This window comes from Vigna radiata, chromosome 1, assembly GCF_000741045.1.
Source record: "Vigna radiata var. radiata cultivar VC1973A chromosome 1, Vradiata_ver6, whole genome shotgun sequence".
Classification (NCBI taxonomy): Eukaryota; Viridiplantae; Streptophyta; class Magnoliopsida; order Fabales; family Fabaceae; genus Vigna; species Vigna radiata.
Window position 1 is genome coordinate 6,151,739 of NC_028351.1, and position 18,932 is coordinate 6,170,670.

General features: G+C 36.4%; 4 protein-coding genes across 7 annotated transcripts; 2 read left to right on the top strand and 2 right to left on the bottom strand.

The window, feature by feature from the left end:
• Positions 1–169: 169 nt before the first annotated feature.
• On the top strand, positions 170–2,622 carry LOC106771268 (cyclin-dependent kinase F-1). The gene is made up of 2 exons (XM_014657224.2): positions 170–839; positions 1,518–2,622. Exons 1-2 carry the CDS (start codon positions 372–374, stop codon positions 2,373–2,375), a joined length of 1,326 nt encoding a protein of 441 aa, XP_014512710.1. The 5' UTR covers positions 170–371; the 3' UTR covers positions 2,376–2,622.
• A 281-nt stretch (positions 2,623–2,903) lies between these two features.
• LOC106773157 (probable plastidic glucose transporter 2) lies at positions 2,904–8,731 on the bottom strand. 3 transcript variants are annotated; one of them, XM_014659878.2, is made up of 14 exons: positions 8,483–8,731; positions 7,547–7,662; positions 7,062–7,173; positions 6,886–6,953; positions 6,661–6,793; positions 6,014–6,113; positions 5,811–5,923; positions 5,633–5,726; positions 5,049–5,202; positions 4,784–4,927; positions 4,623–4,696; positions 4,266–4,354; positions 3,735–3,849; positions 2,904–3,497 (listed from the first exon to the last, which is right to left on the bottom strand). In XM_014659878.2, exons 2-14 carry the CDS (start codon positions 7,638–7,640, stop codon positions 3,315–3,317), a joined length of 1,473 nt encoding a protein of 490 aa, XP_014515364.1. In that variant the 5' UTR covers positions 7,641–7,662; positions 8,483–8,731; the 3' UTR covers positions 2,904–3,314. The 3 variants fall into 3 exon arrangements, with proteins under 3 accessions (XP_014515364.1, XP_014515355.1, XP_014515346.1); XM_014659869.2 differs by having other exon boundaries at positions 7,547–7,659; positions 8,450–8,731; XM_014659860.2 differs by having other exon boundaries at positions 7,547–7,659; positions 8,483–8,730.
• A 1,077-nt stretch (positions 8,732–9,808) lies between these two features.
• Positions 9,809–14,451, top strand: LOC106772149. 2 transcript variants are annotated; one of them, XM_022782890.1, is made up of 4 exons: positions 9,956–10,093; positions 10,915–11,211; positions 13,165–13,459; positions 13,632–14,451. In XM_022782890.1, the coding sequence occupies exons 2-4, from the start codon at positions 11,028–11,030 to the stop codon at positions 14,251–14,253; spliced, it is 1,101 nt and encodes a 366-aa protein (XP_022638611.1). In that variant the 5' UTR covers positions 9,956–10,093; positions 10,915–11,027; the 3' UTR covers positions 14,254–14,451. The 2 variants fall into 2 exon arrangements, with proteins under 2 accessions (XP_014513833.1, XP_022638611.1); XM_014658347.2 differs by lacking the exon at positions 10,915–11,211 and having other exon boundaries at positions 9,809–10,093.
• A 661-nt stretch (positions 14,452–15,112) lies between these two features.
• LOC106766392 lies at positions 15,113–17,326 on the bottom strand. Its single transcript, XM_014651124.2, has 3 exons — positions 16,541–17,326; positions 15,742–15,927; positions 15,113–15,609 (listed from the first exon to the last, which is right to left on the bottom strand). The coding sequence occupies exons 1-3, from the start codon at positions 16,994–16,996 to the stop codon at positions 15,337–15,339; spliced, it is 915 nt and encodes a 304-aa protein (XP_014506610.1). The 5' UTR covers positions 16,997–17,326; the 3' UTR covers positions 15,113–15,336.
• Positions 17,327–18,932: the final 1,606 nt, after the last annotated feature.

Here is an 18,932-nt window from a genome sequence, read left to right on the forward strand (position 1 = left end):
AGTGTATCTGCTAGCTTTTGCGTTTTCAGATTATCACAAATAATGATGTATGATAAGATTATTAGTTCATAATATTTTTTAATTAAATAATAGTTCAAAATTCTTCCACTAACTACACGTAGACATTAAAGTTTAAAATTAAATAAAAGTTAAATATATTTGTAATATTAAAGTGATAAAACCAGACAATCCCAAATGTAAAAGAAACATTTTCCTAAATACAACAATTTCGAAAAAGACAAAGCAAAGAAATATTGTGAAAAAAAGAGTGAAACATTCAGACCCAAAGACCATAGCCATAGTCAACACAGTTTCCTTCGTTCTTCTCAATTCACCAACTAAAAAATTTTGAAACTTTGCGTTGATCACTGATGGATCCTCCGGCCAAGAGCTGGAGCATCCACATGCGCTCCGAGATAACGGCCAAGTACGATGTTATTGGTCGGGTCGGGTCGGGTGCCTACGCCGACGTGTACAACGGACGGCGCCGCTCGGACGGTGCGGCGGTGGCGCTGAAGGAGGTGCACGATTCCCAATCGGCGTCTCGCGAAATCGAAGCCCTGCGGATCCTGAAAGGGTCCCAAAACGTGGTCGTTCTGCACGAGTTCTTCTGGCGCGAGGACGAGGACGCGGTTCTCGTGCTCGAGTTTCTCGGAACCGACCTCGCCGCCGTGATCGGAAAAGGTGGTGTCGGAGTCGGTGAGGTTAAGAGGTGGATGGTGCAGGCTCTGACTGCTGTGGATGAGTGCCACCGGAATATGATCGTTCATAGAGACTTAAAACCCGCGAATTTTTTAGTTTCCGATGACGGGGTGCTCAAGTTAGCAGATTTTGGACAGGTTTAAGGGATAAAGTTTTCGACTTCGTTTTAATCTACTTTTGGGTTTTCCTTTTTGTTTTATGGGATTGTGTCGGTTACTTGATCATTACGTGACTAGTTTTTTTTCTTTTCTCTTTTTTTATTGGATTATGTCATGTGGTTTGTGTTAATCTATGATCATGGTGATCGATCGTATTTCTGTGGCACAGGCTCCTAACCTTGGTTGCAAATTTTGATAATTTTTGTTTTGCTGCTGAAACCTGTAGTCGATGATTCTCTTCTCTATCTAAAGAATTATTTGAATTTGGATCGGGGAAAATGGAATAGAGGTTGATTTTCATGATTTATTGAGCAATAAAAAATCATCTTATATGTAGCTTCTATGAAACTTTTGATAAAAATAAGAAAACTTGCATCTGACTGTACATTACAATCTGTGAGTGGAAGGAATTTTTTTCTATGGGATTAAGGTTGTTGAGTGAATTTGTTTGGTCTTTGTGGTGGGAAGTTAATCCTTGGATTGACTAGTCATCAGGTAAATCTGAGATCAGTTTTTTTTATATGAATAATTGCTTTTTGGTCCACCAAGATCTGTTTAAAATTAGTATTAGTCTGTATATTTTAAAAAAACAATGATTTCATCCTTTTGTTTTTGTTTGCTGATATATGTGAATGTTTAGTTTGATTACTTTTTCAGGCAAGGATACTAGTGGAGTGTGGATTCGATGGTCACCAGGAAGATGATGATGCTTCAAATAGTGAAAGATCACTCCAACAACATCCTGAAGCTATTTCCCAACTAGACAACTTAAATCAAACTGAAGAATATTTCAGAGTTTTAGATGAGATGAAAACCAAGAGCTACTCTTATGACACTGACAAGGAAGCAAATATCCATGATGGAAACACCTCATGTCTTGCAACATGCACAACGAGTGACATAGATGATGAACTTAGCAAAGGTTCTTTTACCTATGAAGCTGAGGAGGTGGGAGGGAATGAACTTGGCTGTCTGACATCATGTGTTGGAACACGCTGGTTTAGGGCTCCTGAGTTACTGTATGGATCCACAGACTATGGTGTAGAGGTTGATCTTTGGTCATTGGGGTGTGTTTTTGCTGAGCTCTTAACATCGAAGCCATTGTTTCCTGGAACAAGCGATGTAGACCAGCTTAGCAGAATTGTGAGTGTTTTCGGGAACATTAATGAGGAAACTTGGCCTGGTTGTTCCAAACTTCCTGATTATGGAAAAATCTCATTTTTCAAGGTGGAAAACCCAAGTGGTCTTGAAGCATGCTTGCCCAGTTGCACGCCTGATGAAGTTTCCCTAGTCAAAAGACTGGTTTGTTATGATCCAGATAAGAGAGCCACAGCAATGGAGTTACTTCAAGACAAGTATTTCAGTGAAGTACCACTTCCTGTTCCAGTTTCTGAGTTGTGGGTTCCTTTGATTAGTATTGGACATGAGAAGGATCGCCCTGGAGGGCACAATGAAATGGGTTCTGATTCTGATTTGGAGGAGTTTAGAACTTTGAATATCACCACAATTCCTTGAACTCGAAGGATGTGATGCAACTTGAACACTGTTTAATATTTATCTGTAAAAAATGGAATTCAAGTCGCATCACATTCTTGGGACAGAATTTGTCCTGTGTTCTATTGGTATTTTATTTGCTGAATATATCACTAGTGCAATCCGTGGTTGGATTCTTTGGAATAAGAATATCTTTTGGCAAGAATTGTGAGTAAAGGATAAAGTATTGAAAAATAAGCTTATAATAAAATAGAATTGTTGTTGTTTTTACCATGCTATCGTTGACGTAAAATAAGCTTACAAGAATTTTGCATTTTTCTTTTTTAATTTATTTAACCGGAAGAGAATGCAAACAAGAAGCTAGCTCTAAACAGGTTAAAACTTCAAAAAGATTTATTGAGGAATGAACCATCAATTTCATTGATACCCTCTAAGGCAACTTTCCATCAACAGAAAACAATATCGTTAGGCAAATTTCATAATTGTTTCTTCTGCAATATCTTCGGCCCATTTTCCTCGATATACGCAGTGACATAACTCATGCCAGACTTCCCCTTGTCCAAAATGGGTCACAATTCAAGTAATTAAAAATAATGTCACGTACAGATACAAAATATTACATGATTAAGTCCTGTGAATATGTGTATATAACAGGGAGCATTGATCCCCCTCGATGAATATTACACTAGTCATACGTATGTCTTCCTTTAAGTGGATGCGAAATCAGAGAATCACAATCCACGAAAACATCAGAAGGGTGTCGTAAGCCGCTATGTATCTACTACAAAAACAGCCACCCATAATACCTAAAACCTCTTCACTTCAAATCTTCGTACTAATGTTCCATGCATAGTTCTTGCCTTGGCTTCCCCTTGTATTGTTAAGGCAGTCAACCAAAATAGATGAAACAATCTGCTCAGCGGAAACTAAGCAAAATTACATAAATCATGAAGTGAAGCTCTAATCTTGGGGAAGAAGTGCAATCTCAATTTCATGAAGTGACTTCCCTTTGGTTTCCACCACATTTCGTTTTACAAAAATTACCGCCATGATGCAAAAAGTAGCAAACATAGAGTAAAGCAGTTGCGGACCGAGTTTCTCCAGCAAACGCAAGAACAGTAAGCCAACAAAGAAATTTATGACCTGTACAAGACCATTTAATCTACTGAGAGAAGATTCCGCAAATACTGACTTTCGACCTCTTACTAAGTCATTATGAGATCAGAGAATGATAACAGTTTCAGTAGTTTGCAAAGAAGCAGGGAATTTGAGTGGGCCTCGTTTAATTGATTCAACCAAAATGTGTAATAAAGAACCGTAGAACATAACCGGCCAAACTGATTCCATTTCTTATAATAGAAAATTTCAGAAAAAAATTACCCAATGCACTGCCATACAGACTGCCATGGCTTTGGCTCTGATTCGACTTGGAAAGATTTCAGGTAGGAGGAGACCTGGAACCGGACCAGCTCCAAGAGCAAATGTGAAGACAAACCTGCGTAAAAGAAGTATTAAGTGTTCATATCACAGCAGTGTCTTCCCAAATGACCTTTGCATGCACCAATAGGCTGAAGTGACTGATCCAAGTGAATTGTAAACTTCATGGAACTGCTAGATCGTGATCAATGAGGACATTACAGAATTTGATGCGGAATTTTCACTTTATAGTCATTTCATCCTCAGTTGTCATTTATACAAAATAAGAGGATGTTCTCATACAGTCGTATTCTCTTCGAATTTAGCTTGTTTGTATGAGTTTAACTGCCATGATTTTTTTTTTTAAATAGAAGAGATCCTTAATAATTCTCCCTTGAAAGTTCACAAGTAGAAACACTATTTTAATTTTATTTATGATTTGCATTATGAAGCATCTAGTGTGATCCATATTAATAAGCATAGTTGCATACTCACAGTAACATGCCCCCAACAGAAAAGTACAGAGTTCCCACGTTTGATACAAGTGAAGTTGCTCCTGTGGCTTGAAGCATCATTGATATTGCCTACACAAGTAAAAAATACAGAACAAACAACTTCCTGATTAATAGCCAACTTTATCTTCTAGTCAACTACAATACAAACACCGCAACAAAACAAAAAGGAACTTTGTAATGTTATGCACTTGCACAGCTCATATTCTAAAAAGCATCTCTCTCTTCATCACTACAAACACCAAGTCAGGATTTAAAACAGTGTAAGTACCACACGAGTCCCATATTTTCATGAGGGTGATCCTTAACATAAACAATAAAACAACTACAAGTAATTTACCATGCCAAAGAAACTCCAGAAAAGTAGAACCTTCCTTCCAAGTTTATCCATCAAACCCATTGAAATGATAGATCCTGAGGAAAGTTACGGGGATAAGCATTAGAGAATAGAAAAACACCATAATTTAAATCAATATCTTGTCAACCAGAAGATACTGATACCTGCCAAATTAGCGATTCCTATGCAGACATTTGCAATGTCTGATGGCACTCCAGCACTTTTAAAAACAGTGGAAGAGAAATAAAACACAGCATTTATACCAGATAGCTGTTGTAAAGCAAATAGGGTTGATCCAATAAAAACAACTGCAAAACGAACTCGTGAATAAAAAATAACTTTGGGAAACCTAAGCAAACCAGTATCAAGGGAACAACAATGGCAAGTCTACTCACGACAATCATAGGGACAAATCAGGAAAATACATACCTTTAGAATGACGACCATGTAGCAACTCTGACAGCTTCACAGAATCAGTGTCATCTCCTCTATCTAGCTTTGATAACTCTGACATAGCAAATTTTGCTTCTGATACACCTAGCAGTCTCTCAAACTCAGCTTCTGCTTCAGCAGATCTTCCTTGCTACATCACAAGAAAGAGGAATAATCAAGCATTAATGAAGGATAGAAGTCAAATGGATCAAGGGATGAGCACTCAAAATTACCAGTAAGAATGAACTTTTCAAGAACTACAACATCAAATATTAATGGTCCTCCTTATTGTATTGTTGAGTGATAAGAAACCAAAATTATTCTAAACTATGCCTGACAAGGATAAAAAGAGACATGGGCAATGTTAGCCACTATGACACTACTCCTAAAGTCTTCTATTAATGGGATAGAGAGGACATGCAAAGAAGTGATAATGTTTGATAGGAAGGAAATAAATATTGAGAATTAGTTAGCATGGTTAACATTGAGACTTCAAGGGTTCAAAACAAATGTAGATACAGAAAGTTATAAATATGAGGAGATACTATCTAAGATGAAATAATATTAGAATAGGCATCAACCTTGTATAACCAATGTGGACTCTCTGCGCAGAAGACCATAGCTGCAGCGAGTATAGCAGCTGGAATGGTAGATACCCAAAAACAAACCCGCCACCTGCGTGAACAAAATTCAGGGAGAACTTTTAAATCATGAATAAAAATATGTAACATCATGACATGAAGTAAGTTTATATGATACCATCCAGGTATATCTTTGACAGGGATTCCAATAAATAAAGCTCCCATTAGACCAAGGCATGTTGCAATCTGAATGAAAGCTCCATAGGTTCCCCGCACAAAAGCAGGAGAAACCTGCCATTTAAGAGAGTAACCGCATGAATAATCAAGTTAACTTTCACCATAGTCAATGAGACAGATGCAACAATTTAGTGATCAACATACCTCTGTCACATACAGAGAGGCAATGGGAGGGCCCAGGCCCAAGCCAGTTCCAACAAACAACCTTCCCACAAGCATGCCAAACAAGTTGTTTGTAGCCGCACTGAAAATGCACCATTTTCCAATAAGAAATAGTCCTAAGAATTTGTATTGGAAAACATAAAAGTAAAAAATTTTCATTTGAACAAAGTGAAAGTAGTGAAATAATAGTAAGGAAATTTAAACTCGGGGCCCCCTTAAATCAAAACTAAAGGTCTTCTTGCTGCCCACTCGTAATCTATAAATTTATAGAAATGGAGATACGTTATGCTATGTTATTTAATTATTATAGACATCATATGCGTGAAATATATGAAAGAAGGCTTGAGTTCTTTCTTAGAACCAACAAAATAACTTGAAGATATCATAATGGGTAAAGAGGCCATATGGAAACCATAAGATGGCAATGAGGTGCATTTATGCTATTAAATCAGAGGACACAAAATAGAAGTAATAAACCATTCTATGTTTCCATAGTAGTCCATAGATAAACCTAGAGAAAACAATTGAAACCAACAAATTGGTTGAATAAAGTGCAAAGAAAATTTCCATTTACCCCATGAGAAAAATAAAATGAAACAAATAATTTCTATATTAAAGAGAAGTGTAACCTCATAGAAGCACCAATTATCATTGGCAGAGCACACAACTGGAAAGTCCTACGCCGTCCCACCCCATCAGCAATCCAACCACTAAGTAGACATCCAATCAAGGCACCACCAAGACATATGCTCACCACCAGACCTTCATTTGAAAGGGGAAAAATCAATTCTATTGATGGGAAATTTACAATAGGCAATTAAATTGAACACAGGTTTTGGAATCTTCATTTCCACCTTCTGCCAATGTATTTCCATGGAAACCAAGATCCACAGAAATGCTCTCAAGTGGTTCATTAACAACTCTGAATATAACACAAAACATCAAAATTTGAGTCTTCATTCGATTCTAGATTATAAAGCAAACAGTCCAAAACAGCGCAACAAGAAGGAGAAACTAAGAAAGTACAAACCCGAGATGGTATCCAAAAAGGAATGAAGAAATGGTCGCCACAAGTACATGAGGTAAGGAAAGCTTCCATGAAGGATTTGAGGTTCCCTTATCCAAGCCATTGTCCAAAATATCTATCAAGCATTAAAATAGCATAGTTAATAACCACCACGATCGAAGACCTAACAGAATTTGCATTATATCACAAACCCAAGCCATCTTTTCTACTGAAAATTTCATGATCGCTTCCAATTGAAATTGTCTATCGCCAATGAGAGAGACAATTGCAACAGCATAGCTATTGTTTATATCAAGATTACATGAACTGCCAATTCTTCTGAATAATTAAATCTTCAAATGATTTGGCCAGAAAGATGGCAATAGTTTCCTTGAAAAGGTTTTTACTTTTTAAGTTAGGTATTCCACAACGGAATGGAATTAATAGATGCCAGACAAACAAAAAAAAAATGGAAATGCATACTCCATGTTTGAATAAAGGGTGCATACCTAAGTTTTCTTCCACATCATCCATGGTAGAATAATCTCTGGAAGGAGCACGCTTGTACATGGAAGAATTTTCACGAAGATGCCCCACCCACATTAGACAATATTTTACCTGTCTGCTTCATGAACAATCATAGCTCAAAATTTAGAACGTAACATTTTTAAACATATGTATTCAAAATAGTCGTCAATTAATACGTGGAAGAATTTTCACGAAGATGCCCCACCCACATTAGACAACATTTTACCTGTCTGCTTCATGAACAATCATAGCTCAAAATTTAGAACGTAACATTTTTAAACATATGAATTCAAAATAGTCGTCAACTAATACATCACATGAAAAATCAGCAAAGAAAAAAAAAATATAAACCAAGCTTAAGTTGAAGTTCAAGTATGTTCTGCATACGTAATTGAGAAAACAAAACCATAGCTGCAGCAGGAATGCTTGGAAAAGTTTCAACCACCCACAACATAAATTTACCAACAATACCTATATTGCAACTTACTTCATCAGACAGATTCAAACATCAACTGTCAACATTAAAACTCACAAACCATACTATTAGCAGTCTATCTCTACCGGACTGATTCACATAAAAATCACCTAAAACAAGCTAGATTGACGCTAGATGGACAGTTTATCTGCAAATCATCCAGTTAAACTTTATTCACTTCTTTATCCGTACACTTAACCTTAAATATGCACTCTGCAGAAAACAACGAATAATTTGATGATCCTAAGCAGAAAACGAGTTCCCCTGTTTTTCTCAGTAACAAATAAAAAGGAAACAGAACAAAGTTTACGAGCAATTTATCATGAAAAACAACGTAAAACGAGATCAAACGAGCAGAAAAAAGTGAAAAAAATGCAGAGAGAAAAAAAAAAAAAAAAGAAAACGAAACCTGAGCTGAAAAGGAGAAGGATGAAGTGAATACCGCAGCAATCCGATGAGCGACCCTCCGTCCGGTCACGAGAAAGAGGGAGGAGTGAAGGAGAATCAGAGCGAGGTTGTTAGCGTTGGGAAGATCGAAATAAATAGTTACGGTGGTGAAAGAGAAACGGTTACCAACCGCAAAACGAAAGCGAGGTCGCTAACGTGCGCCGGGGGTTGGTGATGATTCGCGAAGGAAACAGAAGGAATCCAATCGAGGAATACTGGTTTGTTGTTTCCTTCGTTTGGTGAAAAAGAAAGGAACAGTTTAGCAGGAACACTGAAACACTTCTAATCAAATTATAATTATTGATTAAGAAGAGTTTAATGGTTAAATGTGAAAGACTTTACATTTTTAATCATGAAATTAGTTGGAAGAGATAAGGTAATTTTATAAGATATAAATTACCATAATATTTAATATGTTTAAAAGTTAAATTTTAAACTTAATTTAATATCACAAAATTGTTTCCACGGTAAAATTTGCATTTAAATATATTTTATATATATAAATTAGTATTATCTTTGGATAATATTTTTAAATTTTTCCATTTTTAATGAGTAATCATTAATTCCTAATAAGTGTTTTTTCATAATTAATTAAATTTTATTAAGAAAAAGGAGTAATTAATGTAGGGCTAGGATGAAGACATGTGTGCTTTTGGTTGTTTCTTGAATCATAAATAAAGTGTCAGTTGCGTTGAGTGAAGGGACCACCTCTGAGACTAATGGTCAAGATCTTGTCTTCTTCTTACTCGTGCACCACTTCCAATATCACATCATGATCTTTAAGTTAGAGTGATCAACACGGTTTATTAGGAGAGTCTACAAAAGAAAAATTTATGATTTAGTTAAATAAATTTTGAAAAATTATATATGAAAATAAAAATAATTTTCAAATTATATATTCCATTTTTTTCTTTGAGTTGATTTATGACACGTCACATAAACAAAGGCAAGGAAGTGACACTGGTGGCAATGGGTTATAGGGATAGGGGCCTTTTCGTCTTTCAGCCAATCCGATGGGTGCATATGGGGTGCAGAAAGAAATTGCTGATGAAAGAAAGGGCTAATAAAAAAGAGTCTGCATGATGAATATATGGGGTGCAGGTAGAAGTTCAAATCTACCTTCCACTTCTCTTTCTTTTTTTCTTTTTCTATACAAAGAGATTTTTGTTTAACAAATTAATAATTTATTTGTAAAATACAAAAATAAGATTAAAAAATTTTACCCTTGAAAAAAAAAAGGTTGTAAAATAAATTTAGAAAAAACCGGTTTTGTGTGATTTCAATTGAAAATATAGTAACGCCAATGGTTAATTATTGCATATAATGAATCTAGGGTTTATTTGCTGAGAAGAAACAGATAGATCATAATCGAACAAAACTATAATAACCTTCTTTGCAGTCTGCAGAGTTATCATAATGGCTTCTTCCAGGGACAAGGAACAAGCACCGCCGCATCACCACCAGCCTCTGTTGAGCAGCCTCGTCGTCCGCCCTTCCCACAACGAGGCTGCCGCCGGTGGTCGCGCTGCTGATTTCGAGCCCGGCGAACTCCACCGCGATCATCCTCCTCCCTATTCTCGCTCCGATCGGTATCCCGATGAACCTGGTTTGTTTCGTCTCTCGTCTCTGTTGCCTAATGATGCGGGTGATTGAGTTAGGTTTTTTTAAAATTTCTGTTTCGGAATATCGATTTGGGAACTGGCTTTGTCGGTTTATGTGCCTTGCTGCTGTTGAATTGGTTTGTGAATAAGAAAATAGGAATGTGGTACGGTGTAAAATGGAGTAATGATTGAAAGCGGTGATAATTTGGTGAGTTTGTGATTTGTTTGATTTTGTTGTTTCATTGAACTATATACATCGTTTTCAACTTAGCTGAAGGGCGAGGTGTCATCCATGTTTCCAATCCCGTCCAGTGGAACAGGGCTTTGTTGTTGATATTGGGATCTGATTGGGTTATTAACTTGACTGTCGATAACACCGATAATCTAGCCATTTGTTCACTGATAATAACAAAATGTGAGGATAATCGAAAATTCTTTTTCTGGTTGTAGTTGTAAGTTTTGAAGTGCATGTCTAGTATAATTGGATTTGGAGAAAGACTAATTTCTGAGAGAAATGTTGGAAAATAAGCAATTTTTTCTCGGAATTAACCCCAACCCGCTTCAGTGAAGTTTATTTGGGTAAAGCTTAATTTATGTTGAATTGGTTACTTGAATTTGTTATATTTACTTTTTTGGGGTTTGGTGAGATGAAAACTGCCATTTCGTGTTTTCTTTCCCTTTTTTGTTTTTCACCGACTGTATCTATACAGATGTGGGTTTTTTTGTCACATCTTGCTGTGTAATCGTTGTGTACTTGCCCACATATGGCTCTCCTATCCATTATGGAGTGTCTACTGTGAATAAACTTTGCATTTGTGTGTTACAGCTCTGATGTTGCGTGCAAGATCTTGGGCCTTCGGGAAGTCTTGTTACCATGAACTCCAATTTGGATCATATTCTGAGATTTTTATAATATAGAAGGGTTAATAAGTGGGTTGGATGATTAAAATAGTCCATTCTACACATACTTGTGGGGGATTTTGCAGCACAGAATCTGTTGCATGGGTTCTCATTTGCCTAGTTGAGTCACGGTCATGTGTTTGGTTTGGGATATCTGTCAAAGTTAACACAAAGCTGAGTTTAAAGCAATCTGAGATACAATTTGAAGTTATTGACATACAAGGTACAGTGTGGCGATGTACTAGAACGTGAATATGGTTACAGGATTGGTAGGGGGCTGAATCTGACTACATTGTTTTTGGTGAATAGCTTATGGTTATTATCTATCTTGGCTGGTATATCTAGGTTGTGCTGCAAGATGTGTTAATGGGTGAGTGAATTTCTAATTTGATATTCCTGGGGAAGCTGGCCTGACGTTTTGGAAAGATAATGTTTACTGATGATAACTTCCTTGTGTTATTGGTTATATTTGATTTGTGTTATTGGACCCCTGGTTATTCCATTTCCGGATATCGGGTTACTTCTGGAATAATCGTTGCAATGATAGTTGTTTTTGCTCCTGGTTGTTTTCTATTGGTTTTTCTTCTTTGGTTTGTTGGTTAGGGATAATTCAGATGGTTCTTTGTTGATAACATGGAAGTCTGCTTTCCAGAATAGTAATATTTCGCAAGTGAAGTATAGGACATCTGTAATCAAGCTGTTGTATAGCTTCTGTAGGAGAGCAAAACTGCCTATTACAAATTGGTTTTGGTGAATAACATGCAGTTATAGCCAGTGGATGGCTGGTATTTCTAGGATCTGCTACAAGATGTGTTTGTGGGTGGGTGGATTGCTTATTTGCTACGTTTACCGGAGCTGACCTAACATTTCAGACAGACAATGTTTACTGATGATACTTCATAGTATATTATCTATTGTATTTGGTTATTTTGCTATTGAACGCCTGGTTTTTTCAATTCCTGGTACTGGGTTACTTTTGGAATAGTCATTGCAATGATTTTTTTGGCTGGTGATTGTCGTTTTAGTTTCTATGGATTTTCTTCGATGAGTGGTTAATTAGGGATGATTCAGATTTTTCTTTATTCGCAACATGGAAGCCTTCTTTCAGTGTAGTAATTCCACAATCAAAGTTTAAGAACTTCTGTTATCTCACGGTTGCATAGCTTCTGCTGAATCCTCATTATTTTTTTTTTTAATGTTGATACATTGATTGAGGACACCAACATGGTGCAGAAAAGGGATGCATATCCTCTTAGGAATACGCTTTCTGTCCAATTTATTTCTCCTGTTGTTTTGAAGTTAACTGGGGATGAATAATATCCCAAAAAAAGGGTGCATTGGTTGCTGGCATCATTGTTGATGGCTTCAATGGGGTTTATCTGCCCGAACCATTCCTGTGTATGATGTTCTGCAAACTGGTCAACTATATTGCTCAATCTACTTTTTGGCTGGCTGTCATAGCATACTAATAGACATGGTTCCAAAACGAGTCCGGCAAGTGGTTGATTGGAAAAAGGCATTGAAATTTGGGATTATTCACACACTGGTGGTGTTGTTTGTTGGTGGTTATATCCTTGTGGCATACACTTTGATCTTGTGCTCCCGAGTTTAGTAACTTTCCAAAGGGGAAAATGACGATAGTCCATTTTTTATCATGATTCATTTGGATTAGTTTTATTAGGGTTAGTTCATACCTGTAAACAGGTTTTGAACTGGGCTCATACATACTGCAGTGCATAGGTTGTTGCTCTGAAATTTGAATTTGGATTTGATATTTCAGATTGTTAGGTTCCATGATTTGTTCATTTAACTATATTATGGTAGCATTCGGAGATGGAAGGAATTGGTGTCAACCATACAAAGGAAGTAACTTAGTGGAAAATTTTGCTCATAGAACTTGTTTGCTTTAGGGTAGTATGGATCTGGTGTTTGGGATGTGACATTGAAGGTGTTATGATCTAAACTTCCTGCGCTCTTCACACTTTTTAATTTTCATATCTATGAGGAGGAGGAGCCCTGTGTGGTGATAGCCTTCCCCTTTGGAATATCAAACTGATTATATGACAGTTGCTTGATCACAATATTATTGGATTCTACTGTAGATTGCAATGCTGAATTTTCCCACACTTCCTGTAAGTCACTTATCCTCAAACTTTGCTGTCTTTTGTTTTCCCAGGATATAGAATTCGTGCAGGTTCCTCCTCTCCAGTTCACCGAAGAGATGCAGATCACCGTTTTGGTTCTGATTATAATTACCTGTCAAGAAGCCGTGGTTTCGGTGGTGGGAGAGATCCTGGAAGATATAGACACCCTTCACCTCCGTATGGTCGAGGTAGGGTAGGTGGCAGGCCAATAGGTAGAGCTTTTGATGGGCATGGCTTTGTTTCTGGACTTGCTAGAGGGGAAAGTAATGGTAGAAATAATCCCAATGTGCGTCCTAGAGAGGGAGACTGGTTTTGTCCCGATCCCTTGTAAGTTCACAATTCTTTCTGAATTTTGATCCTGATCAGATTTTCATGATTGAAATTACTTTTTATTGTGATTACTCAAGCCAAAGTTTAGAAATTTAGAATTCTGGGTTATTAAATATCCAAATAGGTAGTCATTTTGTGGAGACTGGAGATGATTTCTTCTATTTTGCAGGTGTGGTAATCTTAACTTTGCGAGGCGTGACCACTGTAACAGCTGTAATAGATCTCGCAATGCCCCTGCTAGAAGTCCCCGAAGGGCTTATCCTGCACCTCCACCACTTCACGCTCCTCCTAGACGCTATCCTGGACCTCCCATTGACCGCTCTCCTGAAAGGACTTTGAATGGCTATAGATCTCCTCCTCGTGGGCTGGCAAGAGATGGCCCTAGAGAGTATGGATCTGCTGCTCTGCCACCCCTCAGGCAAGAAAGCAGGTTTCCAGACCCACACGTCCGTAGAGAGCGAATGGATTACATAGAAGATGCCTATAGGGGGAGAAACAAGTTTGATAGAGCACCACCTCCACTGGACTGGGATAACAGAGACCGTGGAAGAGATGCCTTCCCTGATGAAAGGAAAGGATTTGAAAGGAGACCACTGTCACCCCCTGCACCTCTTTTGCCTTCCCTTCCTCACCATCGCAATGGTCGCTGGGCTCGTGATGTGAGAGAGAGAAGCCGTTCTCCAATAAGAGGTGGCCTACCACCTAAAGATTATCGTCGAGATACATTTGTCAGCCGTGGAAGAGATGATAGGCGTGGTATGGGACGAGATAGAATTGGAGGAATGTATTAGTTGCAGGTGTTTATGTGCTACTTTGTGATGTAACTAATATTAGCTTCATTAGATGTGGAGATGAAGAATTTGAGAGATTAGTTTCTGGATCTTCTGAATATTTTTGAGTTTATCGGTTTGTTTTATTCTCCATCTTTTGTCTCAGATTTGTCACTGTTTGATACGAATTTTTTTGACTCCAAATTTTGGGTGAGAATATTCACTTCGTTTTTTATTCTTTTTCTCCTCTAGGCAGCTAGATAATGTCAGGATACCTAGGACTAGAATATTAAACAATGTGAAGTAGATGATGTGCTTGGAAATATGTTAGAATGACGATCAACAGAATAATTTTAATTTTTTAATGCACTATCAAGTAATGAGTGTTGGGTTCAGTTTAAGGTATTCATTCTTCCATTCTATAATTTTCACTCTGCCCTCTATTACGTAAGATGGTAAATTTCAATCTCTTTTAACAATTTGAATTACTCAATTTCAGATTACCAAATTCATAGCACAATNTCTTTTAACAATTTGAATTACTCAATTTCAGATTACCAAATTCATAGCACAATTTTAGAATACGTAATCCCAATTTTAATTTTTTTAGAAAACTCAAATATATTGAATTTAAATATATTCTAATTCAAGTTTATTGAATTTTAATTTATTTTGGATGAAGTATTTTAATTCTTACTAAATACAAAAATTAATAGTAATTTTAATTTTTGTGTATAATTTCTCTAAATTTCATGCATAGTTTAATTTACTCTTAAATTCTTCACTAGCCAATCATGTCCTCTTGGGTTTTATTTATTTTTTTAAAATCAGAAGAAAAAAAGTATGACCAAATGGCAGATATAACAGTCCCCAACAGGTGTGAAGAAGGGAAAAGAGGTTATACTATTACAATAAACTGATTTTCAAATCTCATGTTCCCCAAAATTGCACCACCAAAGCTTTCTATAATATAAACTATATAGTATTTCTTTCACCCTATTTGTTGTTTCATGGCAAATACAAAACCAGCAAATACAAAACCTGCAGAACAAATTGAAAAGGCAGACATGAAAGTGGTTACTGTAGGACCAAAACCACTCAATTTTATGTGCATGCATTCTCTTTAAGTTTGATGGGTCCATTGTTGTGTGAATCAATAGTCACTGAGCAAGACACATGCCTTCTATGTTTGGACCTCACCAACTTCCCAACAACATTCCCTATTGATCTAACTTCAAAGACAAGAGTCACAGGTACTTTTCCATTGTCCACCAACCCAGTTAAACTTGCACCAGCACCATACAAAGGAACCTTGCTTCCTTGCAGATTCACAGACACATTCCTTGTACCCTTTCTGGGTAGATATTGATTCTTCAGCTGCAGCAATGTGTAAGTAAACATGGTGGTCATTATCAACATTAGAAGCAGAATTATAGCATTACTCTCAAACCAACCCTTCTAAATCAAACAGTAGTGCCCAGTCTTTGATATTAAAGTTTATTTTCTTACCTCACCAGATGCAACTGTGATCTCTGAATACATGAGATTTACTTCCTTAGAGCTGACATGAATGCCGAAAAAAGTTGCAGGGTTATGCACTTTCATTCTCACTGAGCAATTTACTGTCAGCATCTTGGTTGGTACTCCTGTCATGTCTGCCCCTTCTCCATAGTAGAAGTTGTGTAATGTCAAACTCTGCAAAGATATATAACCAGCGGCATTAAAATTTTATTAAAGCACTTATTGTGAGTATGAGGTACAAGCAATTCTAAATTAGCAGGAAAAATTAAAAAGAATGAACAAAGAATCAATGAGTAGGCACAACTTGCATAATCTTGAACTCAATCAATGTCCTTCTGTAAATATAATTCTCATGATCTTTTCTTCTCTCCAATGCCTATTTTTCTTAAAAAAATATGTTGATAAATAAGTGAACATCACTGAAACTAGTGATTACATAAAACCTATACACAAAATTTCTGTCAAATCTCCAGAATTCTAGTAAATCAACTGGAGTAACTTGTTATCCCAAACAATCCTTGGACTATATATGCTGCGAGACTATACCATTAAGGATATGTTTTATCAGGAAGCTAATACAAGTAAACAAATTAGACAGACATTGAAAGATCTATTCTCTAATTAACACAAAACTTAAAAGTAAACATTATTATAAACTATAATACACACGTTCAAAGTCAACCCTGCATTTATCTACTGAATTTAAAACTGAATTAAAGCAAGTGGCAATATTCTTGAATTTAAAAAACAGCATCAACCATCCATGTCACTCACTGATATGCTGTACCTTAACACTGACACGAACTTTGAAATGCCTGGCAGCCCCACCAATGATCAAACAAAACATAGTGAAAATCAAGGCAAATCCAACAACCCCAACGAAGATCTGAGTCCTCCTAGATAATCCTTCTCTCTCCTCATAGTACCCTTCCTCTTCCTCAATCACCTTGCCCTCCGGCCACCCTTTCTCGCCGCCACGTTTGCGGTTCGCTTTCTTCCCCCAAGTGGCAATGTTGAAGGACCCCGACACTCTGCTCGAAGAGGACGCCCTGGAGTGGTGGCCGAAGGAATGGTGCGAGGGCGAGTCCGAGGGGCTGTTAAACGCCGGCGTCGCGTGCATCGTCGAGGACTTGTCGCCGTCGTGAGAATCCCGCGACGGACTCTGCACGTAGTACACGGCGCGCTTCGGCGATGACGACGTGTCCATGCTGGTGACATCGGAGTCGGTCTTCGTGTGCATCATGGCGCTGCACTGAAAAAATGACCCAGATGAAAATCCTGCAGCAAGATGAGAAATTTAACTGTTGCCGGGTGAGGGAATCTGAAATTGTTGAGAGAAAAGGTGGTGGGTAGGGAAGAAAGTGATGGATTGAATGTTGCAGAGAAAAAGGTGAAGAATTGCGATGATGGGGAAAATGAGAAAGAACGCATAAGAAGAAGGTTTAGTGAGTGAGACAGAACAGAGTGATTGATAATGAATCATTCACAGCTGTTGGTTTAAGGAAGTTTGTGCAGTGAGGTGTGTCGTGTGAGACATAGATACGTTATTTACAGAAACTGGATACGAATACGACACCGTTTGGCGCTTTTCAGATACACCATTACTGCCACTGCAGTTTCTCTTTTATGTTCTTTTTTATTCCTTCAGTTTAAAAGCAGTAAAAGTACGGTGTAATACCTATTTTGGTCTCTCTTTTGGAGGATTTGTTCAAAATGGTCCCTTCTTTTGGAGAGTTTGTTCAAAGTGGTCTCTTCTTTTTTCAAAAGTTTACTTTAGTCCTATCTTTCGCAATAACTGTTCAAGTTGGTCCTTTTTGGTAACGATGTTACATTGTAATTTGTTTTAAAAAAAATATAGAATGATGATGTGTAAATGAATATAATTAGGGTTGGGAATTAATTCTGACTACTCCTAATTACTCTCTCAACACACATACACATTTGGGGTAATTAATTATGACTATCCCTAATTACTCTCAAATTGGAAATTTCCATTCTCAAAAATCAAATGCAGAAACCTTTCTTCTTCCTTGTGCCACCACCCTCCTGGCCACTACTGTCAGCCGCCATAGAAACCATCACAAAAATCCAATCTAAAAATGAAAATCTCAACTCCTCCAATCGCAACACCAGAAAAATCAAGAATAAAAATCCCAAAAGAAAAATTTTCAATTTCAAAAACCCTAAAATCAAACCCCTAAGTTCCCAATTTTGACCCAAGTTTACGATTTCAATTGGGATTTGAAATCTTCCCTATGCAGAGGCGCTGCTCGCAGATTGGAGAATGTCACGTTTGTTTAGGTTTTCGCTTTCACAATGAGGATGCGAGGAAGGAGATGGTTTCACGTTTTTGGGTTTTGTTTAACAAAACTAATATAACTTTTTTAATTAATATTAAGAGGATTTTTAATTCTAAAGAGAGTTGCTTAAATTTAATAATTATTGAATCTAGAAAACCATATATATATATATATATATATATATATATATATATATATATATAAAATAAATTTGGATTTAAACTATCGTTAAATTCTAAATTTCTCTCGCATATTATATGTAATCAATTTAATCTAAAATTATTTTATTTTCGAATTTATGTAAATAAAACTGCAGTCTTAATTAATTAAAGCATTCGGGTAAGATTAATTAAATTGTTTTTTCAAAAGAATTCAATAAATCTTATGGAATTTTAAGATACAAATAGAATTTATTTTTTTTGAAAGGATTGTATCTATTTCTATGATAGATATTTAAATCTTGCATTAATTGTTATTTATCTATATTTTCAATCCTCCTTCTTTTTATTTTCTTCATTTTTTCTAAGATATTAGTAACTCACGATTCAAAAACTTTTTAAGTACATTTTTCTTTTTTAATGAATAATAATATATCCACCTTTATTTACATTACTTATTAAATACCTTTTTTTTTTATCTCTTCTTATATTGTCATTCTTATCATTTGTCTTATTTTATAATTTTTGTAGTGTTATTTTCTTATTTTTTATCAACGATATAAAGATTGAATAAATAAAATGAAAAAAAAAACTATTTTTTTTTCTAAACAGGATATAAAATTTATTTGAAATGGGTCCTGAATTTGCTGCATTCGAGAAAAATAAAATTTCGATAATGTCATTTTTTTATATATTCTCTCATTTGTTTAAGAAACAAATG

Excerpts from the sequence above, each read along its gene's own strand:
- LOC106772149 (XM_014658347.2), top strand. The coding sequence starts at position 9,904 with ATGGCTTCTTCCAGGGACAAGGAACAAGCACCGCCGCATCACCACCAG. Across the intron at positions 10,094-13,164 it reads TCGGTATCCCGATGAACCTG|GATATAGAATTCGTGCAGGT; the intron begins GTTTGTTTCGTC and ends TTGTTTTCCCAG. Across the intron at positions 13,460-13,631 it reads TGGTTTTGTCCCGATCCCTT|GTGTGGTAATCTTAACTTTG; the intron begins GTAAGTTCACAA and ends TCTATTTTGCAG.
- LOC106773157 (XM_014659878.2), bottom strand. The coding sequence starts at position 7,640 with ATGTGGGTGGGGCATCTTCGTGAAAATTCTTCCATGTACAAGCGTGCT. Across the intron at positions 6,114-6,660 it reads ATAATTGGTGCTTCTATGAG|TGCGGCTACAAACAACTTGT; the intron begins GTTACACTTCTC and ends GTGCATTTTCAG. Across the intron at positions 4,697-4,783 it reads AGGAATCGCTAATTTGGCAG|GATCTATCATTTCAATGGGT; the intron begins GTATCAGTATCT and ends AACTTTCCTCAG.
- LOC106766392 (XM_014651124.2), bottom strand. The coding sequence starts at position 16,996 with ATGATGCACACGAAGACCGACTCCGATGTCACCAGCATGGACACGTCG. Across the intron at positions 15,928-16,540 it reads AAGTTCGTGTCAGTGTTAAG|AGTTTGACATTACACAACTT; the intron begins GTACAGCATATC and ends ATATCTTTGCAG. Across the intron at positions 15,610-15,741 it reads TCACAGTTGCATCTGGTGAG|CTGAAGAATCAATATCTACC; the intron begins GTAAGAAAATAA and ends ACATTGCTGCAG.
- LOC106771268 (XM_014657224.2), top strand. The coding sequence starts at position 372 with ATGGATCCTCCGGCCAAGAGCTGGAGCATCCACATGCGCTCCGAGATA. Across the intron at positions 840-1,517 it reads AGTTAGCAGATTTTGGACAG|GCAAGGATACTAGTGGAGTG; the intron begins GTTTAAGGGATA and ends TTACTTTTTCAG.